The sequence below is a fragment of the Heloderma suspectum genome, chromosome 9, assembly GCF_057233095.1.
Source record: "Heloderma suspectum isolate Gila_16-S chromosome 9, 16-S_ref, whole genome shotgun sequence".
NCBI lineage: Eukaryota > Metazoa > Chordata > Lepidosauria > Squamata > Helodermatidae > Heloderma > Heloderma suspectum.
Window position 1 is genome coordinate 5433238 of NC_139466.1, and position 20447 is coordinate 5453684.

The following is a 20447-nucleotide window of genomic DNA, read 5'->3' on the forward strand; positions in this document are numbered from 1 at the left end:
TTCTTCCCAACAGTTCTTTCTATCCGCACCAGGTTATTTAGTTTAGAAAACATACATTTTCTGCCAAGCCCTGCAAGCAAACTTGTTTGAAGTGGAAAAAGGCACACACATTACCACAAAGTGTTGTTGCCGTAAATTGCAAGTGTGGGAATAAAGCGTAAGTGGCTGGAGGGGCAGGGTGATCAGACTATTGTTCTAAAATGACAGATGAAAGAAGGTGGAGGAGGGAAGGAGAGCAAACAAGCAATAAACTGGGAGCCTGACGCCCCTTCCAGAATGGCGCTTTCCTGATTACTGAGATTTATGTAGTCAGTTCTGGAAAGTAGATGATCGCCTAAGTGTAATTACTCTGCAGAGATCTCCAGGATGGGCCGGTTCCAAGACGGATAAGCAGGCAGTTATTGCTTTCATTATGGCTACATATTATCTTCTTCGGCAAACAGACACCCTACCAACAACCATGCAGCAAGGATGGGGTATAAATGTAATGAATAAGTAGTTGCTTTGAAATACTCCATCTCGGGAACAAGGGAGCATTTCTCAACCTGCAACAGCTTTGTGGCCACTGTGCACATGGCTTGTTGGTTACCCATGGTTTGAAAACCCAGGCTTGACTACTGCAATGTGTTGTACACAGGACAGCCCTTTGGAAGACTTTGGAATCTTCAGCTGGTTCAAAATTCAGTAGCCAGGCTGTTAACTGGAGCCCACAAATACTGAAACTGGTTTGATGGCTCCAAAATTTGCTTCAAGCCACAATTAAAAGGTGATGGTTCTTAGCTTAACAGTCCTAAATGGTCTGGAATCTCAAGGGCTGTTTTCTCCCCTAAGAACCCACCAATCAATTAACATTATGGGCTGAGGTCTTTCACCAGGTTCTCTGTCATTAGAGGTAATGTGCATGTTTTCCACAGTGGAGGCCTTTTCTGTGGTGGCACCCTGGCTTTGGAAATCCCTCCAGAAGCTCACCATCATTACTATCATTTAGAGAGTAAGCTAAGCTTCCCTGGTCTTTTAAGCAGCAATGTTTTTATTACATGTAATGGTTCACTTGTTTCATTCTGTGCTACTGGTTTATTCATGTTTGAGCCTGGTTTTGTTGTTATTTGTATTTAGGGATGTAAGAAAGTCACTTACCTTTTCGAAGGGTGACATTCATGGTGGGGGGGGAGGCGCTCCGTCCCTCCCCCCCGAAATTCTGGCCGGGGGGGGAGGCGCTCCATCCCTCCCCCCCAAATCCTGGCTGGCCGGCTCCGCAAATGGCGGCGGCCATAGCCACCGCCGTTTGCGTCCCTGCAGTCAGCCGTGATAGGCTACGTAAATGTTTACGTAGTCTATCACGGCTGATTTAAAAGAAAAAAAACACGTGCGTACGCAAATGGCGGCGCCGCCATTTGCGTTCCTTATTTTGGCACATCTTAGTCTATGTAAACATTTACGTAGACTAAGACGGCGAAAATAAGGAGAACGCAAATAGCGTAGCGTCTACACTATTTGCGTTCCCCTTATTTTCACCGTCTTAGTCTACGTAAATGTTTACGTAGACTAAGACATGCCAAAATAAGGAACGCAAATGGCGGCGCCGCCATTTGCGTACGCACGTGTTTTTTTTCTTTTAAATCAGCCGTGATAGACTACGTAAACATTTACGTAGCCTATCACGGTGTTTTTTAAAAATCTAGCCGTGATAGGCTACGTAAATCTTTACATAGCCTATCACATTTTTTTGTTTTTGTTTTTTTTTAACTGGAAATGGCGGCGGCGGCAGCCAGTCAGAAGACCGGCTGCCGCAGCCGCCGCCGCCGCCAAACCGCCACCACCAGGAAGATCCGCCCAAGGTAAGTCCCGTCCCGGGGGGGGGCGGAGGGGCAGACCGTTCCGCCACCGATTTCGGGGGGCCGAATGTAATGGCATTCGGCCTCCCCGAGATCCGTGGCGGAATTCTATTGTATTTCCTTGTGTCAAGGTTCCCCTTAAGACCTGGACCCACTGAGCAACCCCTTAAGGATCTCTTGCCTCCTTAAGAGTCCCACCTTCCTTCTTTTAAACTGCCCCTTCCCAATAACCTCGGGTTTAGGCTGTAGATGTGGAGTGACTGACACTCTAGACATGGGATTTAACTACAACAGCTTACTAGTAGATTTCAAGCAAACAAATTACAACTAAAGGTAATTACACAGCAGAGCTGAGTGATAAAAAAGGCCTTAAAAGTAAATAAAAGTAGCAAAATGCAACTTCCTTTACCCTAGCTGCACTTAAACTTTTGCAGGCTGCTGCTTCCTGCTCACTCCAGACTCTGCGCTCACTTCAGGCTCAGGCTCTCTCTGCTCTTACTAGCTCTCTCACTCTCTTTATATACCCTCCTCCCTCAGAACTGTAAGTACTGCTTCAACTCTGAAGAAATTAAACTTAAGTGGAGAAATGAAACTACTCTTCTCAGGGTTACCCCCTCCTAACAGAAAACTCGAGGCCTCCAAGCCTGACCTTTTTTTCCTTTTGCCTCTGTAGGTCTCAAACCTTCACACCCTGGCAAGTCACCATGTGGGTTTGTCTTTATTTATTGTTAACAAAATGAATTTTCTTTAAACAAATGGGCTATGTACATGTTAAAATAGAAGCTTGCTCATGGCAACTGGATCAAGATGATCCCCTATTACTGTAAACCAGAGAGCCTTCATGAGCCAGAAAGGACAAAAATGCAGTTGCCCACAAAACCTGTAGGTCACATCCACCACACGTGGGAGGAAGGAACATGGGGATGAGTTTGGGAGTGTGGTAAGGCAGCTGGCTATGTGCCAGTGACTCCAGGAAGTCTTTGTGGTGATGTGACAAAACCAGGAATGTCCGGATCCGGTCTGTCTGTGTTTTGCAGACGGTCAAGTGTCTCTCATTTCATCATCTGCTCATGGAGGGAATCACCAGAATTTCATTCTGTGTACGCTAATTCACATTAGCCCAAGTGCAAATCTGCACGCACGCGCACACACTCAAGTAAAAAACTTGTCCGCAAGCCTGCGTAACCCGTGTCACTCAGGAAAAGCCAGTCCGCTGAGGAATCCAGAGGTTGAATTCACAGAAATCCAAACTCCTTTGAATCCACTGCAGATTTCTCTGACATCCCTAGCTAAAACCTGAGAAATGGGCATACAAAGACCCTGTCAATATGTAACATTTTTCTTCAGGGTCTCAAAAGAGACTCACAGCAAAGGCCTTGTACAGGGACAACTAACATATATCATTTTGATTTCTTAATTAAAACCAATAATGCACATGTAGTAATTTTACATGCATAACAATTCACTTATCACCAAAGCAATAACACAGACAAAGGTCCGTCTAATCAAAGCTATGGTTTTCCCAGTAGTAATGTATGGCTGTGAGAGCTGGACTATAAGGAAGGCTGAGCGCCGAAGAATTGATGCTTTCGAACTGTGGTGCTGGAGAAGACTCTTACGAGTCCCCTGGACTGCAAGGAGGTCAAATCAGTCCATCCTAAAGGAAATCAACCCTGAGTGCTCATTGGAAGGACAGATAATGAAGCTGAAGCTCCAATATTTTGGCCACCTAATGCGAAGAGAAAACTCCCTGGAAAAGACCCTGATGCTGGGAAAGACTGAAGGCAAAAGGAGAAGGGGACGGCAGAGGATGAGATGGCTAGATAGCATCACGGATGCAATGAATATGAACTTGAGCACGCTGCGGGAGAGAGCACAGGACAGGAAGGCCTGGCGTGCTATGGTCCATGGGGTCACGAAGAGTCGGACACGACTGAACGACTGAACAACAACAACAACAGCCCTCCCACAGTTCTGTCTTTCAGCTTGAGTCCACAACAAAAATATAAATAAAACTTCTCTCGGAAACTTGATCTTTCTGATGCCTGAAGAAGGAAAACAGTCTCTACTCAGTTCACTCCAGCTCCACAGCAATCTTCTCAAAGGGACCGGGATCCAGCAACACAGGAACAACTTGTTAAACAGCCCTGTCTCAAGGACTCAGGGTCTTACAGAGATGAGAAAGCAAGCTTCTTCCACACTGCAATTTTGGTAACTACCTAAAATGGTGGCCACTCCCTATCTCACTCCTTTACTGAGCATGTGCAGGAATAGCCCCATTCAACATTCTTAAAGAAAAATATACCAGTGGGTTACAACTGCTCCATTTCAGCACACCCAAAAGTCAACCCATGCTCCTCACAACACATTTCCACATACTTTCAGGATGACGCAAATCACTCTAGCTAGGTTCTGTGCAGACATAACTGTTTGAGAGCGCCCTATGTTTTGCATGTAAGTAAATCTTCACTCCACTGCACATTCTGAACTCCTCCCACCCAGTGCTACTTGCTGTAACTTCACCAATTTGGTATTCTCAAAATGAGCTCGCTTAAGCCTGCTTCAGAAGAACTTACTGGATTTGCAAACCTATCCCCATGTGGCAAATGGATTACACCTAGCGCACAGAGATGGATCAACTTTTTAAAAAATGTAATAGGGCACATTTCCACAAAAATAAGTACTGAAAAAGCCAAAGCTGGGAGAGAGATACAACCAAAGCATTAGCCTTCATTTAATTTTTAACATGGACAGCAGGTAAATTCCAAAGAAAACTCCTATGAATAAACTGAGAAAACAGGTTGGAATACGGGAAACTGCCTTATACCGTGACAGACTGTTGGTTCGTCCAGCCCAGTATTGTCTGCACCAACTCACAGCAGCTCTCAGGCAGGGGTTTTCCCCATCCCCTGCTACCTGAGCCTTTTTAACCAGAGATGCCAGGGGACTGAACCTGAGACCTTCAGCACACAACGCACCTGTTCTGCCACTGAGTGATGGTCCCTTCCCCCAGGAGGTGCGCGTCCTTCAAGACAGTTACAGGCGGGAGCCGATTCATATGATTAAGAGCACCCACCTCAGAACAAAATGTTTGTATTCCTGCACACCCCGACAAGCTGTTACGACTAAAGTTACCAGGGTTACAGAATCAGAATTAGATACATTTATTATGCAAAACACTGGAGAAGTGCAGTTCTGCTGGGGGAACGGCATGCAAGCCCTGGAACTGCGGTTGGGAGATCACTGTGCTTATATAAACAGGCTGCTCACCTGTGACAATTCAGAATCACTTGCCGGCAGCCACACAGGAAGAGATTAAAACACTCATGGTTGCTGGTCAGGACCAGAGTCTCTGAAGCCGGTGTCCTCCAGGTGTGTTGGACTACAGCTCCTATCATCTATGCCCAGCATGGACCTGCCAGCTGCCTGGGGGTGATGAATGTTGTAATACAACACATCTAGAGGGCACTGGGTTGGAGAAAGGCAGGTCTTTCTGGCTGTCCAAATACCCCATCTGACTAATATACCTACGGGTGAGCAGGTTTTCTGGACTTGCTTGTTTATTTTATTACTATTCGTTTTATTTTCATACTATTCTATGTTTCTATGATTTTCTATTTGCTATGGTTATACCCCGCCTTTTCCTCCAAGGAAGGGAAGGCAGCATACATGATCTTCCTCTCCCTTTTATCCTCACAAAAACCTGTGATGTTGAGTGTCAGTGACTGGCCCAAATTCACCCAGTGAGCTTCAGGGCTGAGTGGGGACTAGAATCCAGGTCTCCCCTGTCCAACATGCTAACCACTACACCACTCTGGCGCTTCATATGAACATAAGAAGAGCCCTGCTGGATCAGACCAAGGGTCCATCTAGTCCAGCATTCTGTTCACACTGTGGCCAACCAGCTGCCCACAGGAAACTCACAAGCAGGATCATGAGTGCAACAGCATCTTCCCGCCCATGTTGCCCAGAAACTGGTGTACTTAGGCAGCCTGCCTGTGATGCTGGAAGCAGCATATAGCCATCAAGCCTAGGAGCCTTTGGTAGCCTTCTCCTCCATGAATTTGTCCAGTCCTCTTTTAAAGCCATCCAAATTGGTGGCCATCACTACGTCTTGTGGAAGCAAATTCCGTAGTTTGATTATGCACTATGTGAGGTACTTCCTTTTATCTCTCTGGAATCTCCCACCAATCAGTCTCATGGGATGACCCCATTGGGTTCTAGCATTATGACAGAGGAAGAACAGTGTCTTCCAATCCATGCTTTCCATATTATGCATCATTTTGTACCCCTCTATCATGGCTCCCCATACTTTTTTTCCAAGCTAAACCTTCCCAGCTGTTGAAACCTTCCCTCATACGTGTGTTGCTCCAGCCCCTTGATCATTTTAGTTGCCCTTTTCTGCACTTTTTCCAGCTCTACAGCATCTTCTTTTAAGTGCGGTGTCAGCCCCCTGCGAGAACCAACCATTCTATGTGATTCAACGTGCCACCTTCTCCAAAGAGGGCCCCTCTCGACATATTCCAGCCACCAAAGCTCCCCACGCACTTTGTGGCTGAGCCAGAATTTGAACTCCTACCACCCACCGCCTAAACCACTGCTATGACCCCCATGCCACAGTGTCCACCACGGACTCCTGACATATTTTATTATATTTTATATACGCGCATCTTGTGCAGAGCTTTATGCGTGCATGCCACGTGCAAGCGACAGGCCAGGAGGACCAGGCTGATGGTCCATTAGGTCTGCATCCAAGCATTAAGACAACATTTGTGGCTGTGAATCATAAAGACCTCATTGTGTGTGTGCATCTTTGCACATTGTACAATTGATTGGTATGTCTAGACTGCCCTTTCTCCCCCGGGTGGCCATAAAACTCCGTCAGAAGTGCCTGCAAGGAGTGCAAAGGACCATTTTGTAAATTCTGTGTGCAGAAGAGGAAGACAATTTGCTAGGTGTAGTGAGGGCTCCCAGGTGCTCAGAGCTTAAAAGGCACCAAGGGAAACTGCGGCCACTAAATCTCCAGCCTCATTGTTCCACCATATTTAGGGTGGAACATAGAAGGGGCAGGGAGTTCTGGCCTGCCCTGCACCTTGGATGCTGCAGAAACAGAACTCTGCATGCTGGGATGTAAGTGTTTGCCTGGGCTTGTGTGTGTGTGGGGGGGGGAGCTTCTGTTTCTCCTAGCATCACTGGTGTCTGTAAAATGGGTACTTTGTTGTGCTTTATGGGGGTAAATCTGTGATTTGGCATTTGAGGTTCAGACCCACCTCTGCCTTGTACTTGGTTTCTTGGCCAAATTACTTGTCTGCCTGCCTGCCTCATCAGTTTGCCTTCTGTTAAATGAGTGTTGGAGCAAAAAATAGGATTCCAAAGAGTAGTTTTGGAGCTCAGAGCCCACATCTACCTTGGACTTCAGTCCTTGGGAAAGTTACTTCTCCTTTAGTCTCTCCAGTTTGCTTTCTGGGAAATGAATGATTCATTACCAGCCACACCCACCACTGCAGCCATTTTGTGAATGGGCAAGCCCCCCTTACAGCAGCCATTCTGTGAGAGTGCCCACAACACGCTTTCAAAGTTCCAGGTGTGCCTATGGACCCAAAATAGTTCAGGGACCCCTGCTTTAAGATGTCAAGAGTCTGCAGACTGGGGACCCAAGAGAATGTGTAACTGGAGTGACCAGATCCCAAAGAAGAGAAGTTTGTGAACTGCAGCTTTGCATGCCCAGGGTGGGAAAAGCTGCCCTTGCTGCTCCTTCTCCGAGACAGTTAAGAGCCGGAAAGCCCTCGGTTTAAATTTCACCTCCCTTATAAACTCACTAGAGCAGCCCTGCTCGGATGCATCCAAACATCCATCTAGTCCAAGATCCTACTTCCTACAGCAGCAGGGAAGCCCACAAACACAGCATGAAGACAGTGTGCCCCAGTAACTAGCATTCAGAGGCATGTCATCTCTGCTCACGCTGCTTTCATATGATCACAATCAGCGGCATAGTGGAGCCAGTGATCCAGCACCAGCACCTTTTGAGTAGCACGCCAGTGGAGGCTGGCGGCTCCTATGTCAGTGAGGCAGCGCATCCACTCCGGGTTTCAGTCAGAACTCTAAAGGAGCTCTCCAAAGTGCAAAAGAACATAAGGGCTGGATCAGACCCAGGGTCCATCTAGTCCAGCATTCTGCTCACACAGTGGCCAAACCGCTGTCAACCAGGCACCCACAAGCAGGGCATGAGTGCAACAGCACCCTTCTGCCCACGTTCCCCAGCAACTGGTGTACATAGGCATACTGCCTCTTGATGCCGGAGGTAGCATACAGCCATCAGGACTAGTAGCCATTGATGTGCTGAAGCCTATCCCCCAAATAAACGATAGCTCGTTTAGAGTTCTAACTGAAACCCTGAGCAGATTCGCTGCCCCACTGATGTAGGAGCCCCGAGCCTCCACTGACGCTGGGGTCATCTGCCATGCCAGCCCCCTGACAATTCCCTGCTCCCTCTGAGCTAAGCTGCACTCCTCACAGCAGCTGGGGGAAATGAATTCTCTCAGCAACAATATATTACTCCCTGTTTCAATGCAAACCATTTTGGGGGTGAACTGGGCTCAATGGGGCAATTAAGACCCAAAAGCTTTATAAAAGACCTGATTCTGACAGAGATGAGAATTGGTTCATTGTTATAGGTCACCACAGCTACTTGCGTTTTTAGCCTCTCCTTGTGGGTGTGGCTCTGGGGGCCATCACGACGAGTTCTTGCACTTCCAAATTTACCGCTGCGCCACTGGTCATGACTTTGATAGGCCTCTCTTCCATGGATACAGCCAATCCCCTTTTGAAGCCATCTAAGCCAACAGCCCCCAGCACAGCTTGTAGCAGTGATTTCCACGGATGATACTTTCAACTGGATCCATAATTCCAAAACCACAATTCTCCAAGCCACAACCCGCGAATAATAATTCAGATGCTGGCCTACCTTACAGAGGTGTTGCAAGGACTGAGAGAATGTACATGAAGAACTTCTGAGTGCTTGCAACGTGCTCAGTATTAAGGACACTGCATCCCTGTCCTCCTTTCCATCTCACTATTTCTCCACAACAGCGACAGTGAAGTACAGGGAAGGTCTGAGAGACAGAGATCAGGGGTTCTATCTTCATCATGCCAAGCTTGAGATGTCCCAAGGACAGGCCAATTTTCCGCCACTGAAACCCAGCATCCTAACGCTTAAGGCTCCAGAATTGGCCGGCGGGTTAGATGGATTGCTGGCCTTCGCCCAAGGAGGTTATACTTTCTAGTCCTTAACAAGAAAAGGAAAGTGCTGTGCACCCACCCAGGACCCCTTTTGTAATCTTCCACAAAGGCTTTTATTTTTGACCCAGTTCAAAACTAATTACAGATGCGTTTTTCAAGACAGCCTTTGAAATTTAAAAGTGTTGGGAGTCAAGTGGTTACTTCAAGGGCTGGTGGCAACCCTGCAAATTTCCCAGCTCTGTTAGAGATGCAGGATATTCAAATCGCAGCAGAACTGGGCAACATACCAGCGCAGTACGCCATGGCCACGTGGCAGAGAAAGATCCCAGCGCCGTGGCCTTGGCGCCGTGAACTTCCCCTCCCCATTATTCAGCTTTAAAATATTGATGAAGCTCCTCAGCGTTCTTGCACGTGCTTATCACCTTGCCACGGATTCCAACACACACACACACACACACACACACACACAACCCCCCCCATTCCCTCCAGCACTTGTCAAAGCTGATGTTGTGTAAATTGTGTATACAGGGAAGGCTCTTGAAAAGCTATTTCCCCTACAGAGTTCACAAACTCCTGCCAGGAAATCAAAGAAATCTCCATTACAATGCATCGGTCTCCAGCAGGGAAGACTTTCACAGAAACTGCAGGACTCTCTCTCTTTCCATCAGCACCCCCCCCCCCTGCAAAGTAGCGGATGGGGGGGAGGTGTCTCACAAAGGACCATCTGATATTTCTAGCCACCAAAGCAAGAATCAGTAGCACATAGACAAAAAAAAAAAAAAGCAGAAGACAGAGTGTCCTACTTTTCCTATGGACTGTTGGTGAAGATCTGTTTCAAAAAGAGTCTTATTGTTGAAGAAAGGAAGATAAAGGATGTGGATTCAACTGGACCCATAATTCCAAACCCCCAACCTGGTGCCCTCCAGTAGTTTTGTTCTTCAACCCCCATCAGTCACAGCCAGCATGGCCAACAGTCAAGAATGCTGGGAGTTGTAGTCCAAAACATCTGAGGGGCACCAGGTTGGAAGAAGGCTCGTGTAGGATGAAAGCCTCTGTTTTTAAGAGCTCTGCTGGATCAGACCAAGGTAGACCCTTCTAACCCAGCATAATGCTTCCAGCAGTGGCCAGCCAGAGGCAACCAAACAGGGCATGAAGACAACAGTTCTGCTGTTCCCCAGCAGCTGGTATCCAGAGGTACTGAAAGAGCTCTCCTCAAAGACACTAGGTTCTAGGCCAGGCATGGGCAACCTGGTGCCCTCCATATGATTTGGACTACATCTCCCATAACACCTGACCATTGGTCATGCTGGCTGGGGCTTCCAGGAATCATGGTCTAAGCCATCTGGAGGGCGCCAGGTTGCCCAAGCCCTGCCCTAGACAATCCAAAATGAGGGGAAATAACTTCAGCATTATTTGCATTTTGAATGTGGAAGCAGCACCAGAAGGAAAAATATTTTCAGGGAGGAATCTGTGGCCCTGCAGATGCTGTTGGACTACGGCTTCCATCTTCCCTGACCATTGGCCATGCTGGCTGGGGCTGATGGGAACTGCAATCCAACAGCATCTGCAGGGCCGCAGGTTCCCCATCACTGGTATAGAGGAAGGGGATAAGGTTTCATAGCGCTAACATGCACTGTTTATACACATGTTCTCTCAGCCGTGCTTACATCAGCCCTGGAAGGCAAAGTGCAGAACTGTTACCCCCACATTGCGGATGGGAAGTGAGGGAAAGAGAATGGCTGGCCTCCAAGGAAAGATTCGAACTGGAGACGTCCTGATTCACAGTCCAGCTTCTTAGGCACCAGGTTTCACAAGCGACAGAAGGCCTACGGACAACGGGCCGTCCTTGGTGGTCTCCCCAGCAGCGAGACACTGAGAGCAGTCAGCCCTCTCCAAGTCGCTTCAGCTGCCACCCGACGGCGCGCCGACTTGGAAACAGGTTCCAGTGAACTCGGTGGGGCTTACTTGCAAGTAAATGTGCTCACAGGGCGTGAGCGCCGCAGGGAAGCTGCTCTACAGAAGGGCCCTCCAAGTCCAGGCAAATGGCCGCATTTCGCAGGCGCCAAGCGAAAGCTGCTAGCCGCCCTCCGGCCACACTTTCCCCCTCTTGGCTCCCAAAAGGGAGGGGGGATCCATGAGAAACACACAGAGACCACTGCCCCCTAGTGACACTGAGCTAGTGAGCCATCCTCTGCTGCAGCAGCTGTGCGGCAGCTGCTTATTTGCCTGCAAGGAGCCCCTTGACGGAATCGTTTCCTCGAAAGTACGAAAGGTTACCGGAGAGGCTCGGCAAAGGGTCTCGGCCCGCCCTGCCACTCCCAGCAGAACAAACCCACCTTCAGAAGCCTGCTGGAAAGGGAGGGGGGGCACACACAACCATCCCAGCCTCAGAGAATTCTCCACGCATCCAGCTGCGATTGGAGAGGCGACTGAGCCAGGCTGGTCTGTCAGGAGTTACAAAAATGTCCAGAAAGTTTCTTCCAAAGTACCAAATGGTTCTTTTTAAAAATCGGGAACCACTAATACCGTTGCTAAAGGGAACGCAAGCTCACATTTCACGGCAGCCCCAGGAAATGCATCGTTTCATTTTCCTTCTTCTGCTTCTGTCTTTCTACAGGACAAAAGCAACCAAGAATCTTGTGGCGCCTAAATACTGATCGTGGCAGAAGGTTTCAGGGACTACAGTCCACGTCATCAGATGCGTGACAATTGGATGAAGTGGAGTCCACGAAAGCCGACGTCGTAATAAACTCGATAGTCCTCAAGGCGCCACAAGACTCTTCACTGTTTTTGCTGCAACAAGCCAACATCAAGAGTAAGTGCCGCAGGGTTCAACGGGGCTTACCCCAGGTAAATGAGCAGGCTGCAGTCCTATGCACTCCTGTGTACACTTACCTGGGAGTAAACATCATGGCACTTACTGCTGAGTAAGTATGCACAGGACTACTCCGTCAGTCCATCAGTGACTATTTGCCCTGATAACTAAACAGAATGTCCGTGTACAAAAGCAATATATCAGAGAACACCAGATGCTGGGAACAAGGGCTGGCCCAGTTTCCTGCCCTGCCTGTGAGCACCCAGAGGCACTGAGGAGGATGCTGTTGAGAAACCAGAGCAGATGGTCTGGTGGAGCAGAGGCAGTTTTGGGGGCATGGGTGAAACAGTTCTCTGCTCGTTGAAGCTCTTTTTATGGGGGGGGGTGGCTCATCCCCAGCATCTGACACCCATGCAATAGCAGTTAGGAACATAGGGAGCTGCCTTAGATACTGACTCAGTCCTTGGTCCACATAGCTCCGTATTGCAGCTACTTCTTCAGGGTTCCAGGCAGGGGATCCCTTTGCCCTACGGGGAGAGACGGGGAATTGAACCCGAGACCTTCTGCATGGAAAGCAGGCACTCTACCACTGAGCTACGGCCCTTCCCCAAACCAAACACCTTACGGCTAGCTTTTCGACTGACCGCCAGCTGCTCTCCGGGGCTCTTTCCCCGCCAGGGGATTAAAGAGGGGACCTTTGGGATGCGAAGCGTGTGGCGCGAGGCTGAGCTCTGTTCCTTCACCGAAAAAATAAAATAAAACAAGACTCCAGTCCTCATGGTTCGGATAAAGGGGCTGGTTTAAAGAGGCACCTGGGGGATCGCTCTATAGCGAGTCAAAGCACTGTCCATGGATGTCTCCACGCAGCGGCCGGATCTCCGGGGGTTCAGGCAGCCCTAACTGGAGATGCCGGGGAACCCGGGACCTTCTGCCTGCAAAACGCGCCCTTCGCAACCGAGCGATTAGTCCTTTGCCAGGAGCGCGTGAAAGACGCGGGTCCCTTCCCACGAAAGACCCACCGTCCGTCCCCTGACACGTGCGCGACCCTGGATCGGGGCGGCGGCGGCAGCCCCGTCTCCCTTCCTCCCGCAGGAGACCGAAGCCGGCTTCGTCGGTCCGCCCATCCAGCCTGCCTCCTCCCCAGCAGAGCCGAAGCCGGAGAAAGCAGGGGGAACCCCGACGTAAGTCCTTCTTGGGGCAGACCCGCTGAATGAATGGGAGCTCGGCGAGTCATTCCTACCTGACGTCCCAGTCACTGCAAGGGGTCTCCTTCACGTGGGGCTTCCGCGGGATTGCGCCCCAGGCGCGGAGCCGGGAGGCGAGCTCAGTCCCCGGGCCCGAGCCGCGGGGCTCCGGGGCAGCGCGCGGAGCAGGGTCGCGCCCAGGTTCCCTCCCCCAGCCGCCCCGCCGCGCCCCGCCGCGCCCCGCCGCTTACCTGGCCCGGGAGTCTCGGGCGCCCACTTGGCGCCGGGCTGGAGCGCCTGGAAGGCGGCGCGGACGCGCTGGCAGGCGGGCTCCGCCCGGGCGCTCAGCAGCGCGGCGGCGGCGAGGAGCGCGCAGAGGCGCAGGGCCGGCGGCAGCGGCGTCGGCGGCGCGGCCGGCGCCGGGGCTGCTGCGCCGCCGCTCATCGTGGCCTCGGGGCGGCGGCCGCCCGCCCGCGCGCGCATCCCAGGCCCGGCGGCGCGGGGAGAAGCTGCGGGAGCGCGGCGCAGCGGCGAGCGGGGCGCGGGGCGGCGGCGGCGGCAGCAGCAGCCGGCTCCGCTCTCCACAGCGCAGCGCCGAGCGCGGCGCGCCGCCACAGCCGCAGCCCAAGGGGCTGCCTCGCCGCGCTGATTGGCCCGGGCCGCCGCCGCCGCCCTGACTGGCTCCCCGCAAACTTTCCCCGCTTCTCATTGGCTCCGGCGGGGCGCCGAGAGCGGGGCGCGAGGAGGGGGCGCCACCCTCCAGCCGGCGACCCGGCGGGCGCTGCTGCGGCCCGAGGGGGCCCGGCGGAGGACTCCTCCCTCCCGCGGGGCTCCCGCGTTGCCAGGAGCGGGGCCCGAAGGCCGCCCCCTCCGCATGGGATACGTGCCCGTTGTACGCAGAGGTAGACTGCGTGTGAGCATGGCGGCTCTGCCCAGCCATCCTCTTATCTTATTTTTACGTCGATACCCTGCCTCCTTTCTTCTTGCAAGGAAGCCCAGGTGGCTCACATGATCCTCCTGCTCTCCAGTTTACCTTCACAACAACCCTGTCAGGTCAGAGTCAATGAGTGGTCCAAAGTCACCTAGGGAGCCCCGTGGCTGACTGGGGACTGGAACCCGGGTCTCCAGAGTCCCAGTCGGACGCTCTAACCACTACATCACACTGGCTGTCATTACAACAGCATCAGTCTATGCATGTACATCCAGACATCAATAAAGGGGATGTATTCTCAGCCAAGTGTGCAGCCACCACTGTCAGGAGCGCCCTAGCTGCCTCTTGCAGTCCCCTCCAATAGCCAACTCAGGACACAGACGACGAGGATTCTTTCCAAGGCTTTATTCCTTTATTACTTAATGACTCTTACAGATACTAATCACTAGCGATACTAATCACTAGCGACTAAGCAAGGAACTGCACTGGGGTAGATAGCAGAGTAGCTGAAGCTCCAGGTAAGGCAGTTGGTCCTTTTTGAAGAAGTGTGGGAAGACTCCGAACTTATGGGCTAGGGAGAGATCCTCCCTCTTTCCCTTGGGCCCTCAGGACGCGACTCTTGTTTTAGCACCGAACGAGCAAAGCGCCTCCTTTCGGCGCCCTCCATCTGTCGCCGCTCCCTGCATCTGCGCCGAGCGTCCAGCAAGCCCCCCTCCAGCACTCTCTCACTGCCAGGGTCACTATCTCTCCCAGAAATGCTGGCAGGAGGAATCTCTCCCTGCCGCTGTGCCTGTGAGGGATGAGCGGGCTCCTCTGCCACGGATTGCTGTTCCTCCTCAGAATCAGAACTGCTCTGGGGCTCTATGGGCTCAGTTTCCACCCTGACAACCACCTCCTTGGGTTACCAATGTTTGCACTCTCTCTACTTGCACTGTGCTGTTCCTCATCACTTCCATCATAGAATCATAGAATAGTAGGGCTGGAAGGGGTCTGCAAGACCATCTAGTCCAACCCCCTGCTCAGTGCAGGAATCTAAGTCAAAGCATCCCTGACAGATGGCTGTCCAGCTTCCAGACCTTAGTTGTCTTTGCCATCTTCTTCTTCTTCTTGCTAAGACTCTAAACATCTTTTCCTTACTAATTTAAAATAGTCCATTGGCATGGACGTTGCAGCCGGCACCTGGGCAGAACAGGCTGTCAGTAAGCCCACCCAGCTGCCAGCTGTTGAACCTGCTATGTTCCTGCAGCAATTAGCAGGTGTCTGTGTTTAGCTGCCTGCCATTAAGAGCTTCACCCATGGATTTCTACAGAGAAGACTTCCCTTAAAGGTGCAGGAAAGACAGACTTCCATACTGTAAGGCAAGTGCTAGCAACTTGTGGCCCTCCAGATGTTTTTGGGCCTACAACTCCCATGATCCCTCACCATTGACTATGCTGGCTAGGGCTGATGGGAATAGTAGGCCAAAACATCTGGCAAGCCACCAGCCCTGCCTTAAGAGGTGGGGAATGGCTGGCCCTCCAGCTGTTGTTGGACTGCAACCCCTATGAGCCCTAGCCAGCAAAGGCAATGGTGAGAGATCATGGGAGCTGTACTCCAACAACATGTTCCCCATCCCTGCCTTAAAGGGGTATGTAAAAGTAGGGATTTCAGCAGGGGCAACTTCTCATGCTGAAAACCATGAGAAACTTGAGCACAAGTGTGGTGACATGCTTAGAATGTTGGACTGGGACGATCTGGATTCAAGTCCCCCATGCGGCCATGAAGCTCACTGGGCGACTTTATGCCAGTCGTTGACTCTTGGCCTAGCCTACTGCACAGGGTTGTTGTGAAGACAAAATGGAGAGGAGGGTGTATGCTGCCTTGGAATCCTTGGAGGAAATGTAACAAATAAAACTAGCACAGCTGGATGCAGTAGTATGTATTAGTACTGGGGTCCCCCAAAGTGGTGCCCCTGAACACCTCCCTACTGGAACGAGGGGGGACAGGCTAATTGGAGGCTTCTGCTTTGCTTTCCAGCATGGCCAGACAAGACTACCTTTGAAAGGGAAAGGGCCCCCACTGCTGTCAGGTAAGCTTGTGGGACTAGAGGCAGCAGGGAGTGACTTGGGGGGCAGTGGGTATGTGAGACTTCGGGCTGGAGGAGATCCATGGCGAGTGGCCTGTGGGTGTCTTGCCTGTTTGGGAGGTGGAGAGTGTGTTTGCCTGTGTTTTTGTTTTTGGGGAGGTGTAAGTGTGTTTCTTTGTCCACCAGCAGTTTAACTGCTGTGAAATGGGTATTTTATTGTGTTTTGTGGGGACAAATATGTAAGAACATACGAAGAGCCCTGCTGGATCAAACGCAGTTTCCATCTAGCCCAGCATTCTGTTCACACAGTGGCCAACAAGCTGTCCACGGGAAACCCACAGGCAGGACACGAGTGCAACAGCACCCACCTGCCCATGTTCCCCAGCAACTGGTGCACACAGGCATGCTGCCTCTGATGCTGGAGGTAGCACAGAGCCATCAGGAGTAGCAGCCATCGATAGCCTTCTCTTCCAGGAATTAGTCTAACCCCCTTTTAAAGCCATCCAAGCTGGTGGCCATCACCACATCTTGAGGTGTCAAATTCTATAGTGTAACTCTGCACCGTGTACAGAAGTCCTCCCTTTTAACTGTCCTGAATCTCCCACCAACCAACTTCGTAGGATGATCCCACTGGGTTCTAGGATTACAAGAGAGGGAGAAAAATGTCTCCCTATCCACTTTCTCCAGACCATGCATAATTTTGTACACCATCATCTCATCCTGCTGCATGTGCACGACCAAAACAGACATTAAAGATGTAACTGCTAGCTCCAGAAAGCAAATGAATCATTATTTTGAAATAGAAATTGCAGGGGGGGGGGGGCGGGAATCGTTTATGGGAGGGAAAAGGGTTAAAGTCCCCTATCCCTGGGCCACAATCCAGATTGGGGCTCTGCCTACTCTAGAGTAAAAATGAAAGTGACATCGTTCAGTCTTCTCCGATCTGGTTCCTCCCAGATGTTCTGGACTACAATTTTCATCGTCCCTGACCATTGCTCATCCTGGCTGGGGCTGATGGGAGTTGTAGTCTAAAACATATGGCAGGCTTCAGGTTAGGGAAGGCCGACATAGCTGCAAGCTGTCTTTAAGGGGGATGGTGGGAGCTGTAGGACTTTTTTCTGTCTAAACATGCATAGGATTGCACCCTGAAGTAATCTCTCTTTTGGCCCTAAGCCTAAATTTAGATTAAGAGGAGGAGTTGTGTTCCAGAAGTTGAGACATTGCCTAGAGCAGTGGTTCTGCCCCCTAGAACTTCCTCTCATTAAGCACTCTAGTCATTCTAAGGCTTGTTTTAAGCATTAACTCCAGGTGTATAAAAAGCCTAGCTGGGAAGCCTCCCTTCTAAACTGGGATGTCCTCCCTGCACAGCATTAATACACTAGTGCAACACACAGTATGGATCCCCAGCACTGAGGCACGTTTGAATGCACCATGATAATTTCCAAAGAGGCCATCAAAAGCAAAACTCCTTTACGAGGTAAAGCTGCAGCTACATTTTGTGTTTCTATCTTCCAGAAAACCACACTGATAAAAGCTATCAATCCATTCATGATTTTGAGTTACGGCGCTTGAATCTCCTTCATCGCATTTTTGGCTTGGATTTTTTCCCCTTTGAAATAAGTTTCTGGAATTCTAGCATAGTTCCCTAATGCAGCCTGCCTTTTTAGTTTTCATACTGTACTGCGCAATGTTTGTAGTTTGCATTCAAGCACAGGGAGGGCATGTGAGAGGCAAAGCAGCACTGTATTCGTTGACATTTTAAAAAGTACAGGCAAGCACCCGTCTTCATATTAATAAGGACTGCATAAATAAAAGTTTACATGAATGCAAAATAGGAAAGAGCCCATATGCAAGACAGATGGCCGCTCAGGCCCACGAAGTCCCCACCTTGATGCAGCCGTGTCTAATGAACACCATATCTCGATAGCACTCGCATAATGCAGAGTCTCTATTTGTAATTCTTATAGCTGCTGCCACTGTAAAGAAACAGTCTTGCAATTATCGTGGCATATATAGACAATAATTTCTGTACACATAACACGCAGTCTGTCTTGGAGGACTGCACCAGGGAGGAAGAGAGGCCATTTTTTTTCCTGTTCTTCATGGTGGTTCCAGACAGTATCTGGGCCAGAACAAGTGGATGAACCAGTAGGGATTGCAAATAAAGTAGCATATGCTCCTGGACATTCCCTTTTCATAGCTTTTGGTGTCACTGGAGTTTTTAGCTAAGATAAGAACATAAAAAAGAGCCCTTCTCATTAGACCAAAGATCCACCCCTCCAGCATTCTGCTTCTCCCAGTGGCCATCTAGAAGCCTGCAGGAAGCCCTTGAGTGGGCCATAAAGGCAATAGCTCTTCTATGCTGTCTCTTTCCTGGCCCCCAGCAACTGGTATTCAGAGTCATGCTGCGGTCATCCAGACTAATAGCCGTTGGTAGACTTCTCCTCCTCCTCCATGAATTGCCAGGTCACCTTTTAAAGCTATCACATCTTGCATCAGCAAATCCCATATAAATGTGTTACACAGTGCATGAAGAAATACCCTTTTGCCTGGCCTGTATCTACTACCAGTCAATTGTATGATCGGATTGCATGACTGGAATCTACTACCACTCAATTTCACTGCATGGCAAGTCAGTTTCATTACATGCACCTGTTGCATGACTGGAATCTACTACCAGGCAATTTCATTGCATGACCCCAAGTATTCTCAGAAAGGAACATATGAAGCTGCCTTATACTGAGCCAGACCCTTGGTCCATCCAGTCCAGTACTGTTGACATTAACTGGCAGCAGCTCTCCAGTGTTTCAGGCAAGACTTTTTTGAGACCTACTTGGAGAAGCTGGGAATTGAACCGGAGACCTTCTGCACTCAAAGCAGGAGTTCTACCACTGAGCTATAGCCGGTCTTTCTATCCCAGTCTTCCCCAACCAGGCACCCTCCAGATGTGTTGAACTGCAACTCCCATCATCCCCATCCAGGATGGTAATTGAGTTGTAGTTCCAACACATCTGGAAGGTACTTAGTTGGGGAAGGTTGGAGTCTGGAGTTTTTCTATTTTCTCTGTGCAATGCATAAAAGTCTGCAAGCCTCTCTCATCCCCCCCCCCACCTTTCTTTCTAAACTGAAAAGCCCCAAAGCAATTCAGCCTCTCCTCCTAAGGTTCCCTGGTCATTTTGGGTGACCTTTTCCAGCTTCTTTTTGACATGTGATGACCAGAATAGGCAGACAACACCTTACGTCTTCTACTCTTGCTTTAGTTTGTGACTTAGTATTCCCTTTGTCTTTTTACTTACATATTTACAGTCAACTTGAGCGGGCGGGGGGGGGGAGTATTTTGCATGTGCACAACATTGCAGTTTCTATGCATGTGTGTGCATTTGGCACACAAAAGAGCAAGAGGAGGGTTTGCAGCACAACTGGTTGCAGCAAGGGCCCTCTGGACAGGTCTTTGGGGCCAGGATGGGGGGGGGGGCTCAACAGAATGTGCAGGCAGGGCTCCAAATGCAGCAGGACTGAAGTGAGTGAAATAATACACATAGGGTGCCCACTTATGCATCTCCACAAAAGAAGACACACACAAAACGTAACATATGCTAATTTGTGTGCATAGATGCAAATCTAGAAATAATTACTTTAATTTAAACAGAAATACAGTACATCTCACCATAGTGGGGAAGACTGCAACCAGGTGACCTGTGTACCTGTGCAGTCTGCTGTCCAGGTGCTGCTAACTATAGATAGGCAACTTCAGGGTCTCTGCTCTCCCTTCTTAGGGTTCTTTATCTTCAAACTGGACTTGGACTTGACAGTCCTACAAATACAAGACACCTCCAAACAGAGGACTGTCCTCTATAAGGCAGAACACATAACGGCCGCCTGTCAGGGTGGAAACTGAGCCCATAGAGCCCCAGAGCAGTTCTGATTCTGAGGAGGAACAGCAATCCGTGGGAGAGGAGCCCGCTCATCCCTCACAGGCACAGCAGCTGGCAGAGATTCCTCCTGCCAGCATTCCTGAGAGAGATAGTGACCCTGGCAGCGAGAGAGCGCTGGAGGGGGGCTTGCTGGATGCTCGGTGCAGACGCAGGGAGCAGCAACAGATGGAGGGCACCGAAAGGAGGCGCTGCACTCATTTGGCGCTAAAACAACGGTCATGTCCCGAGGACCCAAGGGAAAGAGGGAGGATCTCTCCCTAGCCCATAAGTTCGGAGTCTTCCCACGCTTCTCCTTCAAACGGGGACCAACTGCCTTCCCAGGAGCTTCGGCTACTCTGCTGTTCTTTGCTTAGTCACTGGTGATTAGCATCTGAAAGAGTGATTAAGTTGTAAAAGGATCAAAGCCTTGAAAAGAATCCTTTTGTCTGTGTCTTGAGTTAGCT

At 50.2% G+C, this 20447-nt stretch overlaps 1 protein-coding gene across 1 annotated transcript in view; it reads right to left on the reverse strand.

The window, feature by feature from the left end:
• Positions 1 to 13710, reverse strand: part of GPC3 (glypican 3) — a 263829-nt gene extending 250119 nt beyond the window's left edge. The window contains exon 1 of the mRNA XM_084813591.1: positions 13325 to 13710. Within this exon, the coding sequence (XP_084669717.1) occupies positions 13325 to 13556 (232 nt within the window). The 5' untranslated portion in view covers positions 13557 to 13710. The remainder of the gene's footprint in view (positions 1 to 13324) is intronic.
• Positions 13711 to 20447: the final 6737 nt, after the last annotated feature.